Source organism: Salvelinus sp. IW2-2015, linkage group LG6.2 (genome assembly GCF_002910315.2).
Source record: "Salvelinus sp. IW2-2015 linkage group LG6.2, ASM291031v2, whole genome shotgun sequence".
Classification (NCBI taxonomy): Eukaryota; Metazoa; Chordata; class Actinopteri; order Salmoniformes; family Salmonidae; genus Salvelinus; species Salvelinus sp. IW2-2015.
This window is the reverse complement of record NC_036846.1, coordinates 11,894,377-11,916,881: the sequence shown is the minus strand read 5'-3', so window position 1 is coordinate 11,916,881 and position 22,505 is coordinate 11,894,377. Positions and strand designations below refer to the sequence as shown.

The 22,505-nt window shown below is 40.3% G+C and overlaps 1 protein-coding gene across 4 annotated transcripts in view; it reads right to left on the bottom strand.

The window, feature by feature from the left end:
• Positions 1–22,505, bottom strand: part of LOC111965832 (teneurin-3) — a 163,674-nt gene that overhangs the window by 18,908 nt on the left and 122,261 nt on the right. For 3 of the 4 annotated variants that reach the window (XM_070444243.1, XM_070444245.1, XM_070444246.1), the window contains 5 exons: positions 21,743–22,010; positions 20,961–21,104; positions 9,177–9,426; positions 1,901–1,921; positions 451–683 (listed from right to left, as the gene is read on the bottom strand). In XM_070444243.1, coding sequence (XP_070300344.1) covers positions 451–683; positions 1,901–1,921; positions 9,177–9,426; positions 20,961–21,104; positions 21,743–22,010 — 916 coding nt within the window. The remainder of the gene's footprint in view (positions 1–450; positions 684–1,900; positions 1,922–9,176; positions 9,427–20,960; positions 21,105–21,742; positions 22,011–22,505) is intronic. The other variant, XM_070444244.1, reaches the window with a different exon arrangement.

Genomic DNA, 22,505 nt, shown 5'->3' with positions numbered 1-22,505 from the left:
ATCCAATCCAAAAATGTCTCTATTTTCTCTCTCTGCATTGTTGGGAAGGGTCCGTAAGCATTTCAATGTTAGTCTACACCTGTTGTTTACGAAAAATGTGACAACTAACATTTTATTTTATTTGATGGCTGCCATACTGGTTGGTGCTACAGTACACTTATGGTGAATGCTGCCAGTTACCCTTGTGTAAACATTTTCTGACCTGGTGAAAAGGGATAACACATTACTTCTAAAACATATTTTGTGCTGTGAACCACCAATCTTTTGAGAGCTTTGCAGGATTCAATTTCAGCCCTGCGGTAGCACATCCAATTCAGCTAATTATGTTCTAATCAAATGTTTAACTGCAGGGCTGGACCAAAAGCCTGCAGTCCTGTACACCCAGGAGTTTTCCAGGAGCAGAATTGGCAAACCCTGGAGGGAACAGACTAATGTTGGCTCAGGTCCTACCTTTTGGCCCAGTGAGCAGGGCCTCCGTGGCCTTGCCCCCATCCCCACAGTGGGTCTCGTCAAAGGGCAGACAGTGCTCCCCGGTCCCTGCCACCACCTCCGCGTTACTCTGCAGTTCCTTGATCCCAGTCAGGACCTTGGGCCGGTAGATCCTCCGCGAGTTGGTGTCGGACACATACAGCTTCCCAGTCACTGGGTCGGTGGCCAGGTAATAGCGGTGAGCAGGGTTGTTACTAGGATTGTGGAAATAATGTGGTTACTGTGATTGCCGCAATATGAACAATCTCAAAATAAACTTGTTTAAAAGGTGTTTTTATGAACAGTCCACAAATAATCAACGCTTTACATGTTTTCCTTTGTTGAATTTAAAGGTGTTTTTCCTAAATAACAGAAAGATAATTTGACATTGAGAATGATAATGAGCACAGAAAAAGGAGCCTCTGTATCTGTTTGTATCTTTGTCATTGTGAATGCCCAATTAAGCTTGTGCTGTGTGAGTATTTTTGCATAACAAACGGGTGGGGAATAGGTTTGACAGTCAAGGAAAAGAGTCCGAGAATTTAACAGGATATGACTGGAGTGGGTTTGCGTATGACAAAGCGGCAGCGACAACATCAAGTGTGTCAGATTATTTTAACCGTTATCACTCCTCTGCGCGGGGAAGCCTATGGTAAATATGGAATGAAGTGTTTATGTTAATGACAGTCAACAACTGAATGGCATTTCGTCGGGTTGTTCTTATTTGCTTTCATTTTAAATGCCTCAATGTGTCGTGCTCCTTCAGAATGAGTATAGGAGAGATGTCTTCAAGGCTTGCTGCTATTATGAAAAAATCATCCAACGCAAGGACATAATTCATAATTTTCTATGTAGGGCGCTGTATGCCACCAACATACAGCAAGTATAGTAGTATTGACTGTTGAATTTTTATCTTTTGTCAAAGACAATTACATTAAACATGTTCTAAGCCAGTTACCCATAATCCTCTTACATGACTAAATGACACATTGCACATTGACATATCAAAAGGTCAACTCTTTCCAACTGAGGAAGACACAACTCATCTGTGTGCTCGGAGGCCAATGATAAGCCTGAAACATAAGCTGTTGAATGTGGTTAGAACTTGTTTAACTGTCTGGCAATGAAGATAGCCCCAGTAAGTGTTCTTATGTTTAATGGTACATTAGTCAATACTGTAAGCCTTTGACACTTATGAATGGAATAATGTGAGTGTGTTAAAATAAATGTGAGAATTCATTAAACACAGAGAAAAAAATTAATGTTACATTACAGAGTGCGGTTATAAAACTGGACACCTTTATGAGCCAAACCAGATGATTAAATAATGCCTTAATGGCTTATCAATTTACCATAAAAATATGTTCATAAAAATACATGCATTCTTAACACACAGAAAGACAGTGACATAATTGCACCATCATACACCTACCTGTGTCTAAAATCTTTATTTCTTAGGGCGGGAAGAAAGGAAGGAAGCAGAAAAGAGAAAGACAAAGAGAGACCGTAAAGGTGTGTGACTTAAAGGTCTAAGAAAAACACCATAAAAAAGGAGCAGACAATGAAGATTTGTTGTGCAGAAAGGAGAAGGAGAAAAAGGAGGAGTGACTATGTCTTGGAGTTAAACCCTACACCCATAACTCACCGAGGGGAGAATATATGTTGTGGAGTTAAACCCTACACCCATAACTCACCGAGGGGAGAATATATGTTGTGGAGTTAAACCCTACACCCATAACTCACCGAGGGGAGAATATATGTTGTGGAGTTAAACCCTACACCCATAACTCACCGAGGGGAGAAATAATGTTGTGGAGTTAAACCCTACACCCATAACTCACGAGGGGAGAATATATGTTGTGGAGTTAAACCCTACACCCATAACTCACCGAGGGGAGAATATATGTTGTGGAGTTAAACCCTACACCCATAACTCACAGAGGGGAGAATATATGTTGTGGAGTTAAACCCTACACCCATAACTCACAGAGGGGACAATATAAAAACAAGGGAATGCATTGGGCCATTACACCACTGCTTTTTTCTCCACCAATAGTTTTTTCTCCACCAATAGTGCTGAGCGATTCGTTCTTTTTGAGGTCAAATCAGTTTCGGTTCGATTATTTAAAAAAGGATAACCGTTTTCAATTTCGATTATTATTTTTGAAACATTAAATGCTGTAGCAACACTGTTGTGTTTAATGCATTCTCACAATTAATTAAAATCCCATGATGGTAGTGACTGACATTACCGCTTATCACTTATTAAGCATAATTTATTCACATTGCTTTACTTTAATAAAATATTTCAGTTGATGTGTATATTACATTTGTTTTATTTGATGACTATTATTTCATTCCAAGTCATCATCTCATCTCCATACAGCTGATGCCTATGCTGTCTGATAAAATCACTATTTTAGTAGTTCTTCAGAGTAAATAAGGAATACTTTTATGACTGCTGAATACCAACTATCAATCACTTAGATCAGGTATTTTCAAGGAGAGATTTGTCGTGAAAGCAACTGCTCTCTTTCCGTATCGATCGCGCATTCAGTCTTTTTCCCCAGTCTTTTTTTACGTAGCATGCATAAAAGAAACACAGACATATGTAAGCGCGCAATGGATTATGGTCATTGTAGTTAATTACCACGTTTCATGCACAGAACTATGTAGAATATCGGCCTGTTGGAAAATACAACTCCTTAGTACATCACGTTTTTTCAATTTCGGTTTAGATTATTTTGCATTACGTGGGTTGAACGCTGTAACACAGAATAAAAACAATTAATAAATTCCCACTTTATTAACCACCACTACTTTACTTAAATAAAATATTTTCAGTTGTTGTGTATATTACATTTGTTTTATTGCATAACTTTTTTATTTCATCCCAAATGATCATCTCATCTCTATGGATTATGGTAATTGTAGTTAATTACCACATTTTCTTTGCTAAACTATGTGGAATATTGGCCTGTTGGAACCTACAACCCCTTACTACATCACACAGTTCATCCAAATGTACCAAAATGTATGTTAATCGCTCAGCACTAACAACTGAGTATCGGAATATTGATCCTGCCACTTGTTATACAGCTCCATATCTAAATAAAGACTTTATATCCAAAATCCAAATCGTTGGGGCATGCCAGGTTGAGAAGCCAGGTTGGGACTTGCTTACAGGTATCTACCCAAATAAAGAAACCACTTGAGTAAATGAGGGATACAAAGTACAGTATATTGAAAGCAGGTGCTCACACACAGGTGGAGTGTCTGAGTTAATTAAGCTATCAACATCCCATAATTCTTAGGGTCATGTATAAAAATGGTGGGAAGGCCATTATTTTGTCTACCATGGCTATGCCCCCATAGGATGACTATACCGCCCATCCGCAGGGCACGAGTGGTCACTGAATGGTTTGATGAGCATGAAAACAATGTAAACCATCTGGCCGTCTCAGTCACCAGATCTCAACCCATTTGAACACTTATGGGAGATTCTGGCACCGTGCCTGAGACAGYGTTTTCCACCACCATCAACAAAACACCAAATTATGGAATTGCCTGTGGAAGAATGGTGTCACATCCCTCCAGACACTTGTAGAATCTATGCCAAGGTGCATTGAAGCTGTATTTCCTTTATTTGTCAGTGACCTGTAAATACATGCATTATACAGTTTGTCATGACTTGCCCTTTTGGGAGCATGGAGCTGTAGCTACATGTTGAAATGGTTGCAATTTAAATGGCTACCACCCTATAGACCAGTTACGTGCAGCGCCAGCTGAATACGTTACAAATGGTTAAGAAATCTACAAAACTAAAGACTACACATTCACAGTCTGCAGCTGTATATGTAAAATAGTCTAAGAAACTCAACTGAAGACGAGAGAAGGACATTGAACATTTCCCTATCAAATGACCATTGGTACATATAACGGAACACAACCAGAGACTTCTAATGAATTACTCTCCAAAGAAAATGGACCGGGCGATTTCAACAGAGAGAGACGACAAGACATACAAGTGTAGATATGTACATTGCAATTATTTTCGAATGAACGGCCGTTCATGTGCAAACTATTAGCATTTCCATGAGCATAGTAATCAACTGTATGTAGTTGGTCCATTCTGTCTTTCCGGCACTTTATCTGTCCCCACCCCTTTCCATTGTCTACCAAGCCGTCAGATCGGGTTAGTCCACTAGGGACTTTTCATTGTGTAGTTGTGTCATTGTGTAGTAATCAATGTGTAAGTTATCCTGTTTGTGTGCTTATGTAATTCTGTGTGATTATTTAGTTAGCTAGTAAATAAATAATTAAGCCAATTTGTATATCACTGATTCATCATTTATGCTAGAGTTCGTGCAGATATCCAAGAGTTTTGCGACATTCAGAATGAGACTGATAGAAGGTAACAATTAATTTAATGACTGACTGATGACTGAAATGTAAGAGATCTTTATATCTTTAAGAGTTAATTCGGAAAACGGTAACTCGTTAAATACACTTTTTCCAATTTCAATTAATTGTTATATGATTAATTTAATTGCGTAATAATTGATTTCATAAAATAATTGTCATCACATTAACAATAGAAAAGACACAACAATTTCCTATATCGAGCAATCCAATCATGTTGGCTTAACATTCTCCATGCACCTATAAGAGAATGTATTGAAACATAATGAACAGGCAAGGCGGTTGTGAATGTTGTGTGATTTGTGGGGATGTCTTCTGTACTGAAGAGCAATCACTGGTGTTTGCAATATGTGGGCCAGGGTCATCAAATTGATTTTAAGAGATAGACACATCAACTGTAGCCTCTTGGTAGACAGATTTCATATGCTTTGTTGTGAGTAGCCCTGGCTGTAAAACAGCTTTCATTCTAATCAACATCTGCTGTTTCGGAGTCTGCCAACTGGCAAAATGAAGCTCATTGGTGATTGAGGCCAACTTGGCAAGTCGGCCTAAATCATCTCAATTACATGGCAAAAGACATGGAGTCTTTCTCTAATTGTAAAAGATATAGTATAGATTCCACATTACGGTGCATTCGGAAAGTATTCAGACCCCTTGAATTTTTCCACATTTTGTTATGTTACAGCATTATTCTACAATTGATTAAAATGTTTTCACGTCAATCTACACACAATTTCCCATAATGACAAAGCAAAAACAGGTTTTTAGATTTTTTTAGCAAATTTCTTAAAAAGAGAATATCATGTTTAAATAAGTATTCAGACCTTTAACTCAGTACTTTGTTGAAGCACCTTTGGCAATGATTACAGCCTTGAGTCTTACTGGTTATGACGCTACAAGCTTGGCACACCTGTATTTGGGGGAGTTTCTCCCATTCTTTTCTGCAGATCCTCTCAAGCTCTGTCAGGTTGGATGGGGAGCGTCGCTGCACAGCCATTTACAGGTCTCTCCAGAGATGTTCGATCGGGTTCAAGTCCGGGCTCTGGCTGGGCCACTCAAGGACATTCAGAGACTTGTCCCGAAGCCACTCCTGCATTGTCTTGGCTGTGTGCTTAGGGTCGTTGTCCTATTGGAAGGTGAATCGTCGCCCCAGTCTGAGGTCCTGAGCGCTCTGAAGCAGGTTATCATCAAGGTTCTCTCTGTACTTTGCTCCGTTCATCTTTCCCTTGGTCCTGACTAATCTCCCAGTCCCCGCCCTTAAAAAACATCCCCACAGCATGATGCTGCCACCACCATGCTTCACCGTAGGGTCGGTGCAAGGTTTCCTCCAGATGTGACGCTTGGCATTCAGGCCAAAGAGTTCAATCTTGTTTTCATCAGACCAGAGAATCTTGTTTCATGGTCTGAGAGTCCTTTAGGTGCCGTCTGGCAAACTCCAAGTGGACTGTCATATGCCTTTTACTGAAGAGTGACTTCCGTCTGGCCACTCTACCATAAAGGCCTGATTGGTGAAGTGCTGCAGAGACGGTTGTCCTTCTGGAAGGTTCTCACATCTCCACAGTGGAACTCTGGAGTTCTGTCAGAGGGACTACTAGGATCTTGGTCACCTCCCTGACCAAAGCCCTCCTACCCCGATTGCTCAGTTTTGCCGGGCGGCCAGCTCTAAGAAGAGTCTTGGCAATTCCAAACTTCTTCCATTTAAGAATGATGGAGGCCACTGTGTTCTAGGGGACCTTCAATGCTTCAGAAATGTTTTGGTAACCTTCCCCAGATCTGAGCTTTGACACCATCCTGTCTCAGAGCTCTATGGACAATTCCTTCAACCTGATGGCTCGGTGTTTGCTCTGCACTGTCAACTGTGGGACCATATATAGACAGGTGTGTGCCTTTCCAAATCATGGAAACAGGATGCACCTGAGTCTTATAGCAAAGGTCTGAATACATTTCTAAAAACCTGTTTTCACTTTGTCATTATGGCGTATTGTGTGAAGATTGTTAAGGAAAAAAACGAATTTAATACATTTTAGAATAAGGCTGTAACAAAATGTGGGAAAAGTCAAGGGGTCTGAATACTTTTAGAATACACTGTAAATAGTAAATCTGTCCGTTTTCCCATTCCATCACATTTGATACTGTGCAAGTACGCTAAAAGGTGTCTGACCACCCTGGTCATTGTGAAGATAGTCTCTGAAAACCACTGATTCACAGTTCAAAGAACACCACAACAGTGCCTTGCAAAAGTATTCACCCCCTTGGCGTTTTTCCTATTTTGTTGCATTACAACTTGTAATTTAAATTGATTTTTATTTGGATTTCATGTAATAGACATACACAAAATAGTCCAAGTTGGTGTAGCGAAATGAAAAAAATAACTTGTTTAAAAAAWTTATAAAAAATAAAAAACGTGTGCATAGAGCACCATTAAATGGTGTGTGCATATGTATTCACCCCCTTTGCTATGAAGCCCCTAAATAAGATCTGGTGCAACCAATTACCTTCAGAAGTCACATAATTAGTTAAATAAAGTCCACCTGTGTGCAATCTAAGTGTCACATGAGCTGTCATATGATGTCAGTATATATACACCTGTTCCGAAAGGCCCCATAGTCTGCAACACCACTAATCAAGGGGCACGACCAAGCAAGCAGCCCCATGAAGACCAAGGAGCTCTCCAAACAGGTCAGGGACAAAGTTGTGGAAAATTACTGATCAGGGTTGGGTTATAAAAAAATATCCTAAACTTTGAACATCCCACAGAGCACCATTAAATCCATTATTAAAAAATGGAAAGAATATGGCACCACAACAAACCTGCCAAGAGAGGGCCGCCCACCAAAACTCAAGGACCAGGCAAGGAGGGCATTAATCAGAGGGGCAACAAAGAGACCAAAGATAACCCTGGAGGAGCTGCAAAGCTCCACAGTGGAGATTGGAGAATCTGTCCATAGGACCACTTTAAGCCGTACACTCCACAGAGCTGGGCTTTACAGAAGAGTGTCCAGAAAAAAGCCATTGCTTAAAGTGTTCGCCAAAAGGCATGTGGGAGACTCCCCTAACATATGGAAGAAGGTACTCTGGCAGGTGAGACTAAAATTTAACTTTTTGGCCATCAAGATAAACGCTATGTCTGGCGCAAACCCAACACCTCTCATCACCCCGAGAACATCATTCCCACAGTGAAGCATGGTGGTGGCAGCATCATGCAGTGGGGATGTTTTTCAGCGGCATGGACTGGGAAACTGGTCAGAATTAAAGGAATGATGGATGGCGCTAAATACAGGGAAATTCTTGAGGAAAACCTGTTTCAGTCTTCCAGAGATTTGAGATTGGGACGGAGGTTCACCTTCCAGCAGGACAATGAGCATACTGCTAAAGCAACACTCGAGTGGTTTATGGGGAAACATTTAAATGTCTTGGAATGGCCTAGTCAAAACCCAGACCTTAATCCAATTGAGAATCTGTGGTATGACTTGAAGATTGCTGTACACCAGCGGAACCCATCCAACTTGAAGGAGCTGGAGCAGTTTTTCCTTGAAGAATCCCAGTGGCTAGATGTGCCAAGCTTATATAGACATACCCCAATAGACTTGCAGCTGTAATTGCTGCAAAAGGTGTCTCTACAAAGTATTGACTTTGGGTGGTTGAATAGTTATGAACGTTCAAGTTTTCATTTTTTTTGTCTTATTTCTTGCTTGTTTTACAACAACAAAAATATTTTGCATCTTCAAAGTGGTAGGCATGTTGTGTAAATCAAATGATACAAACCCACAAAAAAGCCATTTTAATTCCAGGTTGTAAGGCAACAAAATAGGAAAAATGCCAAGGGGGGTGAATACTTTCGCAAGCCACTGTACACGTCAGATGTCCACCCTTTCAAGATTATGTAACATTTAACTATTTTGATCTGCCTCCAGTGGGGCTTGAACTCACAACCTTCTACACAACAACACATGCTGCTCAAAGCCAACCATCTTTGCCAACAGAGACTAGTCTGTCACTCTGTGAGCAGCATGCTGCTTTGTATGTACTCCAGCCAACATGCTGTGGGTGAGTGTCACATCCATGCAACCCACTTTGTCTTAAACACCACATCCTTGCACTATTACCTCAGAAGAAATAAAGAATCAATCTCTAATTCGAGGGTCAAAAGGTCTGAACCAATAGGTCAAAGGTTGTGCACTATTACAGAGCCATGCAAAGCCTCAATATCTGAGCTAAAGGGACAAAGGGCCAGAACAAAACAACCGTGCACCACCATTATGATTCCATGCAGAACCTGAACTAACCTGAGCTCCATGACGCTGGTGACATTGCCCGATGGGTAGATGCGTCTGATGTAGTTGAAATCGCCCACGTAGAGGCTGCCGTCGATGCCCCACGCCAGGGCCACGGGCGCCAGCAACTTGTTGCCCAGGGCCTGCCCGTTGCAGCTGGGGCACGAGATGCTGCGGCGCCGACCGTTCCCCATCACTGTAGAGATGACGGGAGGCTGCAGCGAGATGAACTGGTTCTCACCGCTGCCTTTGTAGAGGATGCCTGAAAAAACAGGAAAACTATAGAGAGTAGTTTCTATGTAATTGATGATTGATGAGAATTATGACTTTGAGCTGTGCTAATTATAATAATTGTTATAATAATTTGTTATATGCTGTTTACAACTTTATTTCATATTTCAATGTCTCATGAATTGTGATATAATTTTTGTAAGGAACCTGTTTACTGGGATTCGTAAACTCATCAATTAATAGTAACCTCTTTACAGAACATGATGTTCTTTCAATCTCGCCAAGACCCTTTTCCATTTCCTCCCAGTACTCCACGTCATGGCGAGGAGGGTTAGACAAACGCAGCACACAATATACCTCGCAAAAGTAACGGAACTTCAATTGAACTTCATCAGTCATTACAGATAAATATTTGATCGAGGGGAAAATATAACTATTTTTTTTCGGGGGGAGGGATATGGTGGAGTAGACTTCAAAAGAAAAAAAGTAGAAAAAACATCAAAGTGGTGAATTGCATACTGGGAGCACTTAATTATTCACACCGTGGCAACGCGTTTGAATTCCGACACTCTCTCTTCCTCATTACCAGATCGATGGCAGCACTGAACGCCCGGTGTAGCACCGCCGGTTCCCTTGACATTACCCCCGCAAATCTCGATGTATGTTTGTCCCTCTCCGATTAGTTCCTTTCATTGATTAATTAAAAGGGGGGAACTCAAATGAAGACTTTCTCTAGGGAGACCGCTGGCAAGACAATCCCACTGCTCCGTTTCTATGTAACAGAGAGCATTACAAATGTGCGGCTAACAAAGATTAATGGGTGCGGGGGATGGCATTGTGTGTGACGCCATCAAACGGACGACCTTGGGGATTTAATTGCACTGCAATCCATCTGTCTGCTCAGCTACATCCTATGTGAGTGATCTAACGTTGAACGAGGTCTGACTCGAAAGCAAGTATTCCCGATAGCCCTATAGCAAAGTAATAACCAAGTAATTATGGAATAACCAGCACAAGATGTCACACATTACCTTCACTATCATAATGCTGAATTTATCCTAATTACACCAAGTCCCAATGAGAGTACCTTTTTTACATATCCAATATAGAGTTCAGGATAAAAAGCTTGAAGCATTACACCTTACTAAAAAGTAAGATCAAATATTTTCTAAAAATATTCATTTAATGATGAGATAAATTTGGCAGCCTGCCCCCAGTACCCTACATTTACACTTACATGTTTACATTTGAGTCATTTAGCAGACGTTCTTATCCAGAGCCACTAAGTTACTGTATTCATCTAAAGATAGCTAGGTGAGACAACCACATATCACAGTCACTTCAATCACAGATATGTCTTCCCATACTCCATTGAAAAGTCTAATGTAATGAATAAAATACGCACATACATTTTTACCCACCTTCTATCTAGCACACACATTAACGGTCCCATCCACTTTACAGTCCCTCTCTCTCTGACAGAATCTGTCTGACAGAGCTACAATTTGTCAATGTACCCAGGCTAAGGCCACTGAACATCTGAACATGTTTGTAGGGCTCGACAGCCTTGCTTTAACAGAGGGCATATAGCCACTTTGCAGCAGAGATGGAGGGAAGGAGGGAGGGAGAAAGGGCGAAGAGGTGTAGAGGGAGCATAGCTACAGCACAGGCCTTATCTAGTTAGACAGGCCCCAGAGAAGAGCGAGAGAGAGACTGTTAAGAGTCCTCGCCAGAGGAGGAGAGGAAAACTCTTAACTACATCACAGTAGACTCCTCAGACAGGGAAGGCAAGGGGAAATGGAGACAGTCACCAGGAGGAGAAGGACTGATACCATATAGCTATGACTGGAGTCATCAGGAGGAGAATGATTCATACCATATACAATTAAAGTCGGAAGTTTACATACACCTTAGCCAAATACATTTAAACTCAGTTTTTCACAATTCCGAGTAAAAATTCCCTGTCTTAGGTCAGTTAGGATCAACATTTTATTTTAAGAATGTGAAATTTCAGAATAATAGTAGAGAGAATGATTAATTCTGCTTTTATTTCTTTCATCACATTCCCAGTGGGTCAGAAGTTTACATACACTCAATTAGCATTTGGTAGCATTGCCTTTAAATTGTTTAACTTGGGTCAAACATTTTGGGTAGCCTTCCACAATCTTCCCACAATAATTTGGGTGAATTTTGGCCCATTCCTCCTGACAGAGCTGGTGTAACTGAGTCAGGTTTGTAGGCCTCCTTGCTCGCACACACTTTTTCAGTTCTGCCCACAAATTTTCTATAGGCTTGAGGTCAGGGCTTTGTGATGGCCACTCCAATACCTTGACTTTGTTGTCCTTAAGCCATTTTGCCACAACTTTGGAAGTATGCTTGGGGTGAATGTTCATTTGGAAGACCCATTTGCGACCAAGCTTTAACTTCCTGACTGATGTCTTGAGATGTTGCTTCAATATAGCCACATAATTTTCCTGCATCATGATGCCATCTATTTTGTGCTTCACGGGTGGGATGTAGTTCTTCGGCTTGCAAGCCTTCACCTTTTTCCTCCAAACATAACGATGGTCATTATGGCCAAACAGTTCTATTTTTGTTTTATCAGACCAGAGGACATTTCTCCAAAAAGTACGATCTTTGTCCCCATGTGCAGCTGCAAACCGTAGTCTGGCTTTTTTATGGCGGTTTTGGAGCAGTGGCTTCTTCCTTGCTGAGCGGCCTTTCAGGTTATGTCGATATAGGACTTGTTTTACTGTGGATAAATATACTTTTGTACCCGTTTCCTCCAGCATCTTCACAAGGTCCTTTGCTGTTGTTCTGGGATTGAATTGCACTTTTCGCACCAAAGTACATTCATCTCTAGGAGACAGAACGCGTCTCCTTCCTGAGCGTTATGACGGCTGCGTACTATTGTTTGTACAGATGAACATGGTACCTTCAGGCATTTGGAAATTGCTCCCAAGGATGAACCAGACTTGTGGAGGTCTACAATCTTTTTCTGAGGTCTTGGCTGATTTATTTTGATTTTCCCATGATGTCAAGCAAAGAGGCACTGAGTTTGAAGGTAGGCCTTGAAATACATCCACAGGTACACCTCCAATTGACTCAAATAATGTCAATTAGCCTATCAGAAGCTTCTAACATCATTTTCTGGAATTTTCCAAGCTGTTTAAAGGCACAGTCAACTTGGTGTTTGTAAACTTCTGACCAACTGGAATTGTTATACAGTGAATTATAAGTGAAATAATCTGTCTGTAAACAATTGTTGGAACAATTACTTGTGTAATGCACAAAGTAGATGTCTTAACCGACTTGCCAAAACTATAGTTTGTTAACAAGAAGTTTGTGGAGTGGTTGAAAAACGAGTTTTAATGACTCCAACCTAAGTGTATATAAACTTCCAAATTCAACTGTAGCTACTTCTGGAGTCACCAGGACGAGAAGGACTGATAGCATATAGCTACTGTATGTCTGGAGTCACCAGGAGGAGAAGGACTGATAGCATATAGCTACTGTATGTCTGAAGTCACCAGAGGAGGAGAAGACTGATAGCATATAGCTACTGTATGTCTGAGTCACCAGGAGGAGAAGGACTGATAGCATATAGCTACTGTATGTCTGAAGTCACCAGGAGGAGAAGGACTGATAGCATATAGCTACTGTATGTCTGGAGTCACCAGGAGGAGAAGGACTGATAGCATATAGCTACTGTATGTCTGGAGTCACCAGGAGGAGAAGGACTGATAGCATATAGCTACTGTATGTCTGGAGTCACCAGGAGGAGAAGGACTGATAGCATATAGCTACTGTATGTCGTGAGTCACCAGGAGAGAAGGACTGATAGCATATAGCTACTGTATGCTGGAGTCACCAGGAGGAGAAGGACTGATAGCATATAGCTACTATGTCTGGAGTCACCAGGAGGAGAAGGACTGATAGCATATAGCTACTGTATGTCTGGAGTCACCAGGAGGAGAAGGACTGATAGCATATAGCTACTGTATGTCTGGAGTCACCAGGAGGAGAAGGACTGATAGCATATAGCCACATCTGGAGTCACCAGGAGAATGACTGATACCATACAATGTAGCTTCGTCAGGAGTGTGACTGTAGCGGAGCACAACTTGCATGTTTTATCAAAGAATTTAAAATGTACAGCATTAGGGAAGTAATACATTGCTAGTTGTGAAAATAAAGTTGTGATAATTATTTATCAGACTGAATTTGTTAAGGGCCTCAACCTGCAACCAGACACTGCACATGACACATTTATGAAATTGCTTATTCCAGTTACTAATACGCATGCACTCATTAAGAAAATTACTGTAAAAACGTTTAAATCGTTGTGAATTGATGAGGATTTGAAAAAGTGTATGGTTGAGAGGGATGAGCAAAAGGAATGGAAAATAAGTCTGGCTGCACAACAGATTGGCAAACGTACTGCAAATTGAGAAATCATGTGACTAAACTGAATAAAAAGAAGAAGAAACTACACTATGGAACAAAGATAAATTACATAAAGATTTACATTTTGGGCAAAAAGGCAAACTAAGCTTCATCATTCATTGAATCAGATGGCTCATTCATCACAAACTACTTTAATGATTTTTTTCATTGGGAAGATTAGCAAACTTAGGCATGACAGCAACAAACGCTGACACTACACATACAAGTATAACTTATCAAATTATGAAAGACAAGCATTCTAATTCTGAAATCCGTGAAGTGAGTGTTGAAGAAGTGAACAACCAACAATGGCAAGCCACCAGGGTCTGACAACTTGGATGGAAAATTACTGAGGCTAATAGCGGATGATATTGCCACTCCTATGTGTTATACCTTCAATCTAAGCCTACTAGAACGTGTGTGCCCTCAGGCCTGGAGGGAAGCAAAAGTAATTCTGCTACCCAAGAGTAGTAAAGCCCCCTTTACTGGCTCAAATAGCCGACCAATCAGCCTGTTACCAACCCTTTGTAAACTTTTGAAAAAATTTGTGTTTGACCAGATACAATGCTATTTTACTGTAAACAAATTGACAACAAACTTTCAGCATGTTTATAGGAAAGGACATTCAACAAGCACGGCACTTACAAAAATGACTGATGATTGGCTGAGAGAAATTTATGATAAAAAGATTGTGGGATCTGTTTTGTTAGACATCAGTGTGACTTTTGACATTTTCGATCATAGTCTGCTAATGGAAAAACATATGCATTACGGCTTTACCCCCCCTGCTATATTGTGGATAAAGACTTTCCTGTCTAACAGAACACATGGGTGTTCTTTAATGGACGCTTCTCCAACTTAATCCAGGTAGAATCAGGAATTCCCAGGGCAGCTGTCTAGGCCCCTTAATTGAATATTTGTTTACTAATAACATGCCACTGGCCTTGACTAAAGCCAGTGTGTCTATGTATGCGGATGACTCAACACTATACATGTCAGCTACTATAGCAAGTGAAATCAATGCAACAATTAACAAAGAGCTGCAGTTAGTTTCAGAATGGGTGGCAGGGAAAAATGTAGTCCTAAATAGTTGAGACAAATGATTCACTAAACCCTAAACGTCAACTAAATCTTGTAATAAATAATGTGCAAATTGAGCAAGTTGAGGTGACTAAACTGCTTGGAGTAACCCTGGATTGTAGACTGTCATGGTCAAAACATGTTGATACAACAGTAGCTAATATGGGGAGAAGTCTGTCCATAATAAAGTGCTACTCTGCCTTTTTAACAACACTACATACATACAGGCTCTAGTTTTGTATCAACTGGACTACTGTTCAGTCGTGTGGTCAGGTGCCACAAAGAGGGACCTCGGAAAATTACAATTGGCTCAGAACAGGGCAGCAGCGCTGGCCCTTCAATGTACACGGAGAGCTAACATTAATAATATGCATGTAAATATCTCATTGCTCAAAGTGGAGGAGAGATTGACTTCATCACTACTTGTTTTTGTAAGAAGTGTTGACATGCTGAATGTACCGAGGTGTCTGTTTAAACTACTAGCACACAGCTCGGACACCCATGTATACCCCCCAAGACATCCCACCAAAGGTCTCTTCACAAGCCCCAAGAACAGACTATGGGAGCTGCAGAGTACTACATAGAGCCATGGCTACATTGAGCTCTACTCCACATCAGGTAACTGATACAAGCAGTAGAATCAGATTTAAAAGACAGATAAAAATACACCTTATGGAACAGCGGGGACTGTGAAGAAACACACACAGGCATAGACACACATACACATGATAAGACACGCATTCTACACACGCGTACACATGGATGTTGTATTGTAAATATGTGATATTGGAGTAGTGGCTTGAGGGAACACACTAAATGTATTGGGTAAATTGTTATGAAATGTAATGTCATGTAATATTTTAAACTGTATATAACTGCCTTAATATAACTGCCTCCAGGTCGCAGTTGTAAATGAGAACTTGTTCTCAACTAGCCTTCCTGGTTAAATAAAGTGAAATTAATCAAATAAAAATGTTGCTGGACCCGAGGAAGAGTAGATGCTGCCTTGGCAGCAGATAATGGGGATTTTTAATAAATACAAATGCAAATACAAAACTAATCCTCATGACTATGTGAAATATCTCATGCCAACGAACAAGGCCGACAAGACACAGTATATTAAAATAGCAATACATTGTAAAAGGCATACACAATTACATAATGTATACACTTTTCCCTGTAATGCCCATCATCTGACATGGCATGTTGTGCCTCTGACATCTAAGGGTCTGTTGACTGGGAAACCGTCAATTATTTCACACACTTGACATACTATCTGTGGGTGAAACTAATGGGATTGTGAAATGAAAAGTAGAATATTTTTCACCTTTCCTCATTAAAGCTAATTTCTTAATCTATTTGAAGGGTTAGAAAGACAGAAAAGGAAAGTGAACCCTCTTTGGAGTCCTGATAGTAAAGACAAGTAAGACACCATCTGTATCTGCATGTGTCCTTCATTTCAGTCGTTCATGTAATCAATATCAAACTACACAAATCTGCCAAAACAATGCTACCTCATACCTAATAAACATAATACATCCAAACAAATGCACATTGATACCCAATCTAACGCAGGACACAATAAGTATTAGCATATCATATGCCGAAGATGAAATGCATATCGCATCTACACATCTGTTGATCATGAAGCTTCACATCTAGAGACAGCGATCCCCCCCACTGTGCGCTGGCGCTGCTGTGTGAAGGCTTTGAGACGAGCTAGCTTTACCCTGAGACAGGTGGGATGAAACACAATGCTCTGGCAGCAGTCAAGCTGGAACAGTTCTCAATGTTCCTTTTCAACGCTCTTTGCAAAACTTTGAGTGCTAGATGTTTTTGACAGATTTGGTTCAGCTAAATATCAGTTATTTTGTATGTTTAATGAACAGCCAGAAAACGCATAGCATCTTGGGGTAAACACAAAAGACGCAGATTGACTTCTGTACACTAGTTCGATAAAACATTTCCTGAAGCATTTTGTGAGCAATAATCTGTTAAGGGAACCCAGTTTTGTATAATAGCTGAGGGTTGATTGTTACCAGAACTACTGCATATTGAGCAGATGTTTGCACATTGATACCCATGTAACTCAGTTGGTAGAGCATGGTGCTTGCAAAACCACGGTTGTGGGTTTGATTCCCAAGGGGGAGCCCGTATGAAGAAAGTATGAAAATGTATGTGCTCACTACTGTAAGTCGCTCTGGATAAGAGTGTCTGCAAAATGAAAAAAAAAAATATATATATATACAGTTGAAGTTGGAAATTTACATACACTTAGGATGGAGTCATTAAAACTCATTTTCAAACACTCCACAAATTTCTTGTTAACAAACTATAGTTTTGGCAAGTCGGTTAGGACATCTACATTGTGCATGACACAAGTAATTGTTCCAACAATTGTTTACAGACAGATAATTTCACTTATAATTCACTGTATCACAATTCCAGTGGGTCAGAAGTTTACATACACTAAGTTGACTGTGCCTTTAAACAGCTTGGAAAATTCCCAAAAATGATGTCATGGCTTTAGAAGCTTCTGATAGGCTAATTGACATCATTTGAGTCAATTGGAGGTGTACCTGTGGATGTATTTCAAGGCCTACCTTCAAACTCAGTGCCTCTGTGCTTGACATCATGGGAAAATCTAAAAAAAATCAGCCAAGACATCAGAAATAAAATTCTGATTCATCCTTGGGAGCAATTTTCAAACGCCTGAAGGTACCATGTTTGTTTGTACAAACAATAGTACGCAAGTATAAACACCGTGGGACCATGCAGCCGGCATAACGCTGAGGAAGGAGACACGTTCTGTCTCCTAGAGATGAACATACTTTGGTGCGAAAAGTGCAAATCAATCCCAGAACAACAGCAAAGGACCTTGTGAAGATGCTGTAGGAAAAGTATCTACAAAAGTATCTATATCCACAGTAAAACAAGTCCTATGTCGACATAACCTGAAAGGCCGCTCAGCAAGGAAGAAGCCACTTCTCCAAAACCGCCATAAAAAAGCCAGACTACGGTTTGCAGCTGCACATGGGGACAAAGATCGTACTTTTTGGAGAAATGTCCTCTGGTCTGATGAAACAAAAATAGAACTGTTTGGCCATAATGACCATCGTTATGTTTGGAGGAAAAAGGGGGGGGCTTGCAAGCCAAAGAACTCCATCCCAACCGTGAAGCACGGGGGTGGCAGCATCATGTTGTGGAGGTGCTTTGCTGCAGGAGGGACTGGTGCACTTCACAAAATAGATGGCATCATGATGCAGGAAAATTATGTGGCTATATTGAAACAACATCTCAAGACATCAGTCAGGAAGTTAAAGCTTGGTCGCAAATGGGTCTTCCAAATGGACAATGACCCCAAGCATACTTCCAAAGTTGTGGCAAAAACGGCTTAAGGACAACAAAGTCAAGGTATTGGAGTGGCCATCACAAAGCCCTGACCTCAATCCTATAGAACATTTGTGGACAGAACTGCGTGTGCGAGCAAGGAGGCCTACAAACCTGACTCAGTTACACCAGCTCTGTCAGGAGGAATAGGCCAAAATTTACCCAACTTATTGTGGGGAGCTTGTGGAAGGCTACCCAAAATGTTTGACCCAAGTTAAACAATTTAAAGGCAATGCTACCAAATGCTAATTGAGTGTATGTAAACTTCTGACCCACTGGGAACGTGATGAAAGAAATAAAAGCTGAAATAAATCATTCTCTCTACTATTATTCTGACATTTCACATTCTTAAAATAAAGTGGTGATCCTAACTGACCTAAGACAGGGGATTTTTACTATGATTAAATGTCAGGAATTGTGAAAAACTGAGTTTAAATGTATTTGGCTAAGGTGTATGTAAATTTCCGACTTCAACTGTACATAAGTTTGGACACACCTACTCATTCCAGGGTTTTCTATAATTTTACTATTTTCTACATTGTAGAATAATAGTGAAGACATGAAATTGATGAAATATCACATACAATAATATAATAATATCACATACAATAACAATATCACATATTGTTCCACCAATGGTGGAACAAACTCCCTCACGACGCCAGGTCAGCGGAGTCAATCACCACCTTCCGGAGACACCTGAAACCCCACCTCTTTAAGGAATACCTAGGATAGGATAAAGTAATCCTTCTAACCCCCCCCCCTTAAAAGAGTTAGATGCACTATTGTAAAGTGGTTGTTCCACTGGATATCATAAGGTGAATGCACCAATTTGTAAGTCGCTCTGGATAAGAGCGTCTGCTAAATGACTTAAATGTAAATGTAAATGTAAATGTGTGAATACTTTCTGAAGGCACTGTATGTATATGATGGTGTATAGACATTATGGATATTATATGAATAGAAATGGTGCATACAGCAGTAGTTATATATGATGAGCCTTGACTAGAATAAAGTATATACATATGAAGTGGTTAAAACAGTATGTAAAATGTTTAAAGTGACCAGTGTTCAATGACTATGTACATAGGACAGTAGTCTCTAAAGTGCAGGGTTGAGTACAGGGTGGTAGCTAGCTAATGAGATTACATAACTGACCAAGGTGTAAAAAAAATTCCAGAGAGTGGTTTTGGAACAGCCCGCAAAATTGTTTATGAATGTATAGCCAATTCAAGATAGGAATAAAAAAAACATTGCACCGGTAATATGGGTCATATCTTTTTACCTGTTGGGCTAGAAACAATCAGTTTTCACTGTAGTAATGGTGCAACCATGACAGTAAAGAATCTGCACTCACTTGTTTCTCTATGGCTCAAGCTCAATCATTACAACATTTATTATCGGAGTTATAATTTTTCTAGGTCCACGGTGCTCCCAAAATAAAATGTCAGGTTCGCACAGCAAAATATTTTGGAGCATATGCGACCAAAGTGGTCACACTTTAGAGCCCTGGGCCAAGTAGCATAAAACATCTTAAGTGTTTCCCTTAAGGGTTTACCTTAATGAATCATTTCCCCTTAACTAAGGGAATTGTTTAAGGGTGTTGCATAGAGCATCTCAAACATTTCCTTTGGTAAGGGCATAATTTAAAGGTTTTATGGTCATTTGAAGGCATGTAGCCTATGGCAAAAGAGTCTCTGGTTACCATGGAGACAACCTGATTCACTGACTGAAGGTCTCCTCAAAGAGATCCCATTTATTTTGTGAGATCCCAAAATAGAACTTCTACATTCAAGACAGGAGAAACAAATTGATTCAGAGATAATAAAACATTTATTTTAGTTACTTTTTTCTCAACTTGTTTCTATTACTTTCTAGTACGTCAAGCTACCTTGCAGAGTAGGTAGCTAGTTAGCCAGCTAGTTTTGTAGACATGGATTGTGCACCTTCCATTGTTTAGCTACCTAGCTAGCTAGCTGGGGGATGTTTTACTTTTGAAACCAGGGTAGAGGAAAGCAACATTCACCTTTACAAATGCTTTTTTACATTGATATCCATATGAACGAAGCACTTAAGGGACCTCATGGGTACCCTTAAACTTTTCACTTAATTTAAGGGTGGTATTCGCTTGAAATGTTTAGTGGAACTGACTTCAAGTTAAGGGAAAATATAAGGGGAAAATGAACTTAAAGATGTTTTATGCAACAGGGCCCTGATCATGCAGTATGTTTTTTTGTCTGTTTGGAGTTTTATTCTTACGCTCATTCAAAAGAGTAGTTTGGATGATAAAAGCTAAGAACTACAGTATATGTTTCAGTAACTTCTATACAGATAAATACATCCCCTCTTGGCCCGCAAATGCCATCTTGTTGCAAAACAGCTGAGTAGGTTGGAATCGCTGAGTAGGATGGGAGCTCTGCACCCCGGGTCATTGTATCTGATTTATTCCATCATTAAAATGATCGACCTGTCAAAACTCTCCTCTATTATCTGTAAATGGTATGATGAACCATATTTCATCTTCATCTGAGTATTTAATGCTGTATTTGAGATTAGAGACCTCCTGAAGCTTCCATCCTACAACCGCACGCACCCACAAACACACACACACACAGCATCGTCATTGATCAGTGTAAAAAAAAGTCTTACCATTTTGAATGTCCAATACATGGTGCTTGTCCAGCATCCATCCCCCCATGTTAGAGGCATCCAGTTCATAACCTTGTATAATGGCTGTCCTCTTCTCCCAGAGGATCATATCTAGACATGATTCATACTCATATCCCACAGACACTGGAAACAACAATGGTATATAATGAATCTATCAATATCTGTAAAATCAAAAATATGAGGCTTGTACTGTATTAAAAAAAAGCCTGAAAACTTGTCAAATCTCTGTATGATTGTAGAATCTTCTCTCTCGGAATGAGGTATACTCTCAGATGAGTGTTTACTAGTATGCCAATAGGCATTACAAGCATATAAAGTCTGAGATACTGCTAGCTCACAGTGCATCTGGATGTCAAATTACCATATTACCTGAAATAATTCGTGGGTGATTTTTATCAAAATGAATTAATTTATGGACCAAAATACAACAGCGTGGGCATGATGTTAAAAATCATTCATTTCCCATGGTTCAACTGGTGAGTAATTACACATGCAAAAAAACTAAGTCAGCAGTGTAGTGCCCTTCAGAAATGCAGCCGTCTGGGATTTCACCTTGATATTTTTCACACCATCTGTTATACCATATTACAAAACAATGATGCCTCTGACTGCAAAAACAATCAGAAAGTTCAAAGGATATCAATGCCAGGAGTTCATCCAAAGTTCAACCTCCTAGACTACACTAGGACCTGACACCACTATCAGACGATGTTTACATAACATCTCCATACAGCTGTGTTTGATCATCGGTGGGAACTCACCTACAGCCTCTGACAAGCCGCAGACCTTCTGGTTGTAGGCGTCTGTCTTGTCCCAGACAAAGGTGTACGAGAGGTCGGGAAAAGCAGGGAACGATTTCTGGAACAGTCTGCCCATGACAGCAATCATCAGATGGACCTTCATGAGTCCGAATGGGAGTCGTTCCTGGGTCATGAGGACCTTGAGGATGGGCTTGTAGCCGGACGTGCGGGAGCTCAGGTAAACCAGATTGAGGTCACTTCCAGGTATGGCCACTTCCTCGTGTAGGACCTATGAGTTTGAGCAGAATTCGTTATGAAAAGGTACGGAACATATAACTGAGTGCGTTAAAAAGTTACTTTTCAAAATGTCTGTGCTGCAACAATGGTACATCGCTAATGTGACAAACTCTCTCACAGGATGATTCCAACTTTACCAAGTGCCAAGTTTGCTTGCAATTGTCTAACAATAATCCATGTAATGAACTGCATGTCTGGAACCTTTGGTGCGGTTATATCTAGTTTGTAGTAGTGTTGTCACGATACCAGATTTTTTACATCAATACCGATACCAGGTTTAGTATTACGATACATGATACCGTAACAATACTCAATACCAAAACGATACTCGATACCGAAAGATACCACAGCAAAAAAAGAAAAATGTGAGTCACAGAAAAACCACTGGGCTTTATTTTTTCAACATTGAACAATATGTTGATAACTGGTAGAAGAACTCAAATATATTCTATCCTATATGACATTTTTTGCAAAAATAAAACACCAT